This window comes from Acyrthosiphon pisum, chromosome X (assembly GCF_005508785.2).
Source record: "Acyrthosiphon pisum isolate AL4f chromosome X, pea_aphid_22Mar2018_4r6ur, whole genome shotgun sequence".
NCBI classification, from domain to species: Eukaryota; Metazoa; Arthropoda; class Insecta; order Hemiptera; family Aphididae; genus Acyrthosiphon; species Acyrthosiphon pisum.
This window is the reverse complement of record NC_042493.1, coordinates 48,723,114-48,731,007: the sequence shown is the minus strand read 5'-3', so window position 1 is coordinate 48,731,007 and position 7,894 is coordinate 48,723,114. Positions and strand designations below refer to the sequence as shown.

The 7,894-nt window shown below is 26.6% G+C and overlaps 1 protein-coding gene and 1 long non-coding RNA gene across 3 annotated transcripts in view; one reads left to right on the top strand and one right to left on the bottom strand.

Annotated features, from left to right (window-relative positions):
- The window catches only part of LOC107882628, a 3,390-nt gene extending 1,341 nt beyond the window's left edge, over positions 1 to 2,049 (bottom strand). For both annotated transcript variants that reach the window (XR_001678830.2, XR_003838991.1), the window contains exon 1: positions 1,082 to 2,049. This is a non-coding gene — a long non-coding RNA (uncharacterized LOC107882628). The remainder of the gene's footprint in view (positions 1 to 1,081) is intronic.
- Positions 2,050 to 4,751: 2,702 nt separating this feature from the next.
- On the top strand, positions 4,752 to 7,163 carry LOC100571985 (52 kDa repressor of the inhibitor of the protein kinase-like). Its single transcript, XM_008180919.1, has 5 exons — positions 4,752 to 4,763; positions 5,391 to 5,477; positions 5,876 to 5,974; positions 6,034 to 6,331; positions 6,826 to 7,163. The coding sequence occupies exons 1-5, from the start codon at positions 4,752 to 4,754 to the stop codon at positions 7,161 to 7,163; spliced, it is 834 nt and encodes a 277-aa protein (XP_008179141.1).
- The last annotated feature ends 731 nt before the right edge of the window (positions 7,164 to 7,894 follow it).

Here is a 7,894-nt window from a genome sequence, read left to right as displayed (position 1 = left end):
AAAAATGACAAACAAATTGTCATCATAATATAATTTATGTTTGAATTAAAAGTTATTTTAAATTTTCATCGTATAATTTGGTTGTTGACTGTTTGCATACACATGGTTTTCGTAGAAGTACGTCTTGAGGGTCACCGATTAGATTTCTTTTATTTACAAACAGTTTTTACTAAAATGCTAAGTTTTTATATTTTTGGGTCAAAAGAAGATTTTTCAAACAATTAAATTTTATTGCTTATAATAGGTTTATTAAGTCCATAAATGCTTGCATATTTAGTGCTTTTTAGAGATACAAGCCCTCTGCTCTAATAATAAACTAATAACTTCCTGCTAAATGTCTAGTGTACCTTATCATTAGGTTTGTCAATGCAATGAATATGTAAAATTTTAATTCAATGATAAATATATACTATGAGAAAAGATTCTGAGTGGAAAGGGTCTAGAATTTGGTTTTTCCCAATGAATTTAAAAAGTATTGGGAAATTTCTACTTATGATAAAAAAAATATCCATCATTGTTAAGTCAATATGTGCATTGCTTATTCAGAATTTAAAATAATAACAATCAAAAAAAAATAGAACTTGTAAATAAAAATTAGAACAAATCAAATATTTATCTAAATTTTTACAGGTACGAAGAAGATTTGTTTCTTCTCGAAACAGAAATAACAGAACAATACATAATGCACTGCAAGATATTTTAAATGGAGGTGATACTATGATGTTTTTAAGACGGGTTGCATCAGTGAATGAGACCTACATAAACAACACCTTGGGCCATGATGTTGATATGGATTACCCACCAATAGGTATTATTATATAGGTTTTTTTAAAGTGTATTTTTAGTTATTTTGATAAACTGAATATAATGAAAATTTAACATCAGTTTTTTTAATATTGTTAACCCCCCCCCCCTTCTTTAAACAAAAAAAAAGTAGTTACAGTTTACACTGTTGATTTATTGGTTTAACTTATTAAAACCAATAACAAATAATTAAGAATGTAATTAACATCAAGTTTTAATATAAAAATATTTCTCATATTATATGTATAAAACTTATAAAATAATCATGATACTTTACCAATAGATGCTCCAGTTCCTCCAGAGCCAACAATAGACGCTCCATTTCCCCCAGAGCCAACAATAGACGGTCCAGTATTTAGAGAACCGCCAGTAGTTATACAACCTGCTGTTGAGGACCCTATAGGTAAAACAGTATTTTTAAAATTAAATTAAGTATGATAGTCACAAGTTTCATCTTGAAACTAACTTTCAAAAGTATTTAAGCTATTGCAATCAAGTTATGATAATTGTTGTTGTTTTTCAAAATATGATGCAGGAAATAAAAATATAATACAATTTATTTATTTCTCATTTTCTATGTATAAAACTCGGAAAATAATTATGATATTTGACCTATATATGCTCCAGTTCTTCCAGAGCCAACAGTAAATGCTCCAGTATTTAGAGAACCACCAGTAGCTCTAGAACCTGCAGTTGGGGAAGATTTATTACAAAGGCCTGGATTTATACCGTGGAGAAAAAGATGGAGAGAATTTTACCAAGATTTTGAAGATGAGGATGGTATAGCAGTGTTTAACTAGATTATACAATAAAAATGAATTTTATTTTTATCTAGATTTAAATTTTAGATGTTGATGTAACAGTAGTTCAAGAACCACCAGTACGTTCTGTTATTACTCATACAGTCACACCAACACCTGCAAACGATGATAACGAAGGTAAAAAAATAATCTTAATTGGAAATATTAATCTTTAATTGGATGTAATAGATTCAAGGCACAAAATAGACTTGTCTTAGGAACTATATTATTAACTATTCAGATACAAAACTTAGCATTTGAAAGTATTAGGTATATAATTTACGAGGAAGTTGTATTTTACTAATACACTGCATTTTTGTCTTACTAATGCATAACATAACAAATTGTATGTTCAGAAGAATCTATTTTACTTAGTTATTTTTAACATTAGAGACTAGAGTGATTGACCTATATTATACAAATTAAAGTTAAGAATTTTATTCCGCTCACTATGTAGGCAATTTATGATATTTTAATTTCAAGTTACCTATGAGCATTTCATACTTAAAATATAAATGCTCAATACTTTATACCAAAAAATTGTAAAATGCTTACACAGTGAGCTGGATAAAATGTTTACCTTTAAATTTGATAGTATAGGTCAATTCACTATAATATTGAAAATAAAGTAAAATAGATTCTAAACATAAAATTTGTCATGTTCTGTGTTAGTAAGAATAAAACAATAGAACATAAAACAGAGATGGGTACAACATCCTAAAAATCATCTTTTTTTTAAATTTTATTACTAAGATGTATAACTTTGAACAAGATGATATATTGTTTACAGTTTTTATTACTAAAATAAGTTCTGTCTAATATATGTTTTTAGAGATGTTATTATATACTTTTGATTAATATATTTTTAATGTAGGTATTAAATTAAAAGTATCAATGTGGTGAAGAAGGGAAATTATTATTGTTCTATATTATTAGTTATCAATAATGCCAATTTGAATATAATATACAAACAATTGAAATATAATTATTTTATTTTACAGATATTATTGTAGAATTATGCATAATATGTTTTAATGATGAGACATCTGTCATATTAAGACCTTGTGGGCATACATTTTGTAATATTTGCGCACTTCGGTTGATACAAGAAAACATGCATAATTGCCCATTGTGCAGAACATTCACTATAGAATATGAAGGCATAGTAATATAGCATAAATATTAGACCATAGTCAAATATTTATTTTACTACCATGTTTAATAAATATACTTTTTTTTAAATTAAGTTAAGTATACCTATGTATATATTTTTTTCATATCCACCGTTATTTGTATTTATATTTTTTTCAATATTATGCATGCAAGTTGAAAAATAATTTATAATCTTTTCATTTTTTATTGTAAATGTTTTAATGTTATTACTTATTAGATATGTATATTCATTTTATTATTATTAAATCAGTTGCTTGTCCATCAGATTTATTGGCAGGATAATTACTTTATTTTTTTTTCTTTAAATATTTTAAATTGTTTAACAATATTATCAGCTGATATAGTATAGGTAGTTGTTTTTTGTACTATTTTGTTTATAATATATTTATCTATATACATAAAAATCAAGAACGGCTGTGCCGTTTTGGCTTAAATTTTTTTTTAAGATTTTCGTAATTGCCAGGAGAAGGTTTTTACGAAAGAAAATTTTAGGAAATCTGGATGTAAAAATACAACAGTCAGTGGCGTAGCCAGGGGGGACAAAGGGGCCATGCCCTCACCCCATCCGGCCTTATTTTTATTATTATTTTTATATTGGTACATCCATAAACTATAAAAAAGTATGTTTTTTTTCAAAAAGTTGATTTTACATTATTTAATATTATACCGATGGAAATGTCTATATTCTGTAGCTGTGGTACCTAGTGGCTAGTACGGTTACGACATGGTAACTATGATATGATATGGTTACTTAACAACATGTCTCAATGTTACCAATTATTTTGTCTTGACAATCAGCCGTGAATTTTATATAATATGTTCCTTGCGGTAACCGATCGCGCTCGTTAAGTTAATCTGTGCCTGTATAGAAGTCAATTTTCGATATTTTAATTACCGAACTCCATAATTCAAATTTAAAAATAGTATAATATCAAGTTTTAGAGCTGGACGTTGAAAACAAAATATCGTAAAAATAAGAGTTAACATATCTGAGGGACGAAAGATGGGCGAGAACTTATCCTAGGGGGGGGGGGGCTGTCGCCCTCCCTTGCCCACCCCCCTTGGCGCCGTCCCCGAAGATCTTACTATGTACACATTTACACGACCTGCATGGCTGCATACACATAAATAGGAAATTGCCTATATTGTACTCCTTAGAAACGGCCAGTATTCATGTACTATTTTATTAATTTCAGCAGCTGTATTTAGTATTATATGAGGTGGTCATATAATAAGCGTACATAATATTTATATTTTTTTTTTATAATGAAAACAGTACAAATTTAATTGTTATACAATTTTTATGTTGCCCCCCCCCCCCCTTTTAGAAATCCTGGCTGCGCCACTGTATTATATATAATAAAATATATACCAATATATAATCCACTAACAGTGTATTATAAATTGGTTGCTATTGATTAATACCTAAAAAGAACTATTAATAACTTTTGTAATTACTTAAATTATCTTTAGGAATATTACTTATAGGCTGCCTAGATGCTGTACATGAATTTCTGCTGAATTGATGGTATAGAACTTTTGATTTCCATTAGGATTTTTGATTTGGAGGGAAATAAAATAATTGATAAGTTTTTGAAAATAGTACCACAGAATAATTATTCTGTGATAGTACCATAAAATTCGATATGATAATATTCCACTTTTTCCAATGCACATTTTTTCTAAAAACCACTATGACCAATGTTCATTTTTTCCAATATTAGTAAAACCTGAAAAATGGATAAATCTGTAGTTGGAAAAATTAAAATGTGGAAAAAGTGGTAGATAATTTTGGAAATAGTTGTTTTTGGGAATTAGAAAACATAGAAAATATTGAGTCATGGAAAAACGTTCTTTTGGCAATTGAGTATAGTGGTAAAACTGGTAATAACGCTACTGGATAAAATGGTTTTTGGTATTAAATGTAATGTTTACTATTCCCATTGTACATTTTTTCCATGGAAAAAATGTACAATGGGAAAAGTGGTAATTGGTAAAACTGGTAGCAACCCTTGCAAGGCCTTGCAAGCCTTGCAATCGAACATCTTAATTATTTTCCTTTGTCCATGATTATAAATTATAATAATTAGTAAAAGTACTGTACTTACAATATTTTGACTTTTGAATTAGATAGATATGGTAGTAATTACAAATTACTATACACTATATATACTATATTAGTATATAGTTTATTGAATTTTAATTTTTAAACAATGGATTTTAAAGAAAAACTAAAAAAATATGTTTTTGATGCCGAAAAAGTAAGTACAATTTCACATTAATATTTTATCAATTTAAAAAAGCTAGGTACCATAATTGATGTCTTGATGGATGATTTCAATTTTGAAATATATCGTAAATTAATATTATTATTCATTGTCAAATCATACACATATTTATTAAAATTTAAAACTATTTGATTGCCTACTTGTATTTAAATATGCATTAAAATATCTAAAATAATAAATTTAATTTAGATATTTTAGTTAATTACCTACTTATGTTTTTAAACAAAATGTATTTTAATAAATCAAGACATCCATTATTTTTATCCGTATTGTTATTTTTTATCATAGTTTAATGATATATTTTTATTTGTGTATTAATTTATAGAGCAAACAATTGAATAAAGAAAACTCTGTTGAAAAACGCCCGTTTCCTAGTGAAATTAGTGAACCATATATACAAAAGTCTAAAAAGGTAATAAATTAAATTAGTGAAATCTAACATTTTTTTAAAATTGTATACAATTCCAATACTTATACAATATTAGATACTCTTAACTTTTCCCAGTATTAGGTATTATGTATACTATACATAATAAACTAGGTATTTAATAAAATATCATTTCTATAAAAAATATAGAATTATATGTTAAAATTGTATGTTTTTATAAGTTTCAATTACTTCCTTTTATAAGTTATAAAATTTGATCTTATTATTTAAGAACCAATAAGAGAAAATTACAAATGTTATGGTTTATCAATATTGTACCACTTAATATTATGTAATATGTGTTTTTGTGTTATGTATCTATTAATTATTAGGTGAATATACTTATTTCTTTTATATATAAATTTATATATATTAATTTAAAGGTACACAAATATGAGACAAATTCCAGTCAAGTATATTCTATAGCCAACGATGAACACAAAGTTAATGACAGTTTTGAAAATTCTGAGATAGATTTTAATGTAAGTCTTGATTAAATGAAATTGAATAAATAATTATTATAAGTTAAATTTAATTTTAGGATTTGATAATTAATTCTAATTCTACCCAAACAACTTCAAGCAACAATGATTATGATATTGGTTTATATATTAACAGAACATCTAGTAAAACTTTCAGTGATGATATTAAAGAAAAGCTTTTAAAAAATACATGGATACCAGATTCGTTCACCAACTTGCATGTACAAGTATTATCTAATGCTACTAGACACTTTCAAAAATCCTGGTTGAATGAATTTAAATGGTTAGCTTATTCTAAAGCACAAAATGGAGCATTTTGTAAAAATTGTGTGGTTTTTGGTCCTGGAAGTTTTTCTGGTAAAGGTTCACATCAGAGTGTTTGACAGCTTGTGTTAAAACCATTGCAGAATTGGAAATCAGCCAAAGAAATTTGTTATCGTCATTCTTGTCTTCAATATCACCAACTAGCAGTATTAAAATCAGATAATTTTTTAAAAATGGTTGATGGAAAGATAGATAGCGTACAACATCAAGTCGATAAGCAAATGAAGAAAGAATTGATTGAAAACACCAAAAAAATGTCTGCAATAGTTGAAACAATAATATTTTGTGGGCGCAAGAAATTCCATTAAGAGTACATAAAGATTATGGCTGCCTAAGTCTGAATAATCCAGATAATAATGATGGGAACTTCAGAGCCTTGTTGCGTTATAGAGCTAAAAATGGTGACGATACTCTAAAGTCGCATATTTTAAATGCTGGTGGAAAACAAATGTATTCAAGTCCATTAATACAAAATGAAATAATTGAATTATTAGGGAGTTATATTCAAAATATTATTACTGAAAAAGTGAAAAAAGCCAAATTTTTCACTGTCCTTGCTGATGAAACATCTGACGTCCAAGGAATTGAACAATTTTCATTAGTTGTTCGCTATTTTTATGAAGAAGTTAATGAAATAAGAGAAGATTTTTTAAAATGTGTGCCAGTGCATGATGTTACAGGCAAAGGGTTAGCTACTACAATAAAAAAAGAACTTCAGTCTCTTGGTCTTGATTTAAATTATATGCGTGGACAAGAGTATGACGCCGCTGCTGCAATGAGTGGATCTTTCAATGGAGTACAAGCAATAATATTGGAGGAATATCCTATGGCAATTTACACTCATTGTGTTTCTCATTCATTATAAGTTCTAATTATGAAAAATAACATTTTATTTTTAATTAATAAAATAAATCATTTAGCAAAATTGTGTAATACATCAAAACGTGCTATTTCCGTCAATGACACGTTTTGATGTGAAAAATGGATATAACACATTTTGTAAAAAAAGACAACATTTTTGTCAAAACGTACTATCTTCTAAATCAAAATTTAAAAGATGTTCGTAATAAATTATTATTATTCAAAAATGTTTTTAAAATAGTAGGTACCTTGAGTTTGATATTATTATAATAATTTATACCTATAATGTATTACTATAATGTAACTAAGGGGAGAGAGATAAGAGCTATCTTTGCATAAATAATTTTAATATCCTTGTATGATATAAAAACAAACATTTTTGTATGATCAATTTTATTTACCCTTAAACATAAAATTTCATTTTTAAATAAAAAACTTAAATCTCTATAATAATAATAGAAATAAAAAACTTAAATCTGTATAATATTAATAGAAATAAAAAAGATTTAGTAAATGTTTAGTACAATGAATCTTCGAAATAGTTTGCATCACCAACTTCGTTAATTTCTTCATCTGCATCTTCTCTTTTATCAACATTAACAAATATTAAATCATTATAAAAACCAATGGCATCAATAGGAACAATAAAAACGTCATTAATTTACTTAGGTACATCATCTTGTTTTGGTTGTTTTACATGATTTCATTTATCCAGAATAGACAATGTACTAATAG

Excerpts from the sequence above, each read along its gene's own strand:
- LOC100571985 (XM_008180919.1), top strand. Across the intron at positions 5,478-5,875 it reads ATATACAAAAGTCTAAAAAG|GTACACAAATATGAGACAAA; the intron begins GTAATAAATTAA and ends ATTAATTTAAAG. Across the intron at positions 5,975-6,033 it reads ATTCTGAGATAGATTTTAAT|GATTTGATAATTAATTCTAA; the intron begins GTAAGTCTTGAT and ends ATTTAATTTTAG.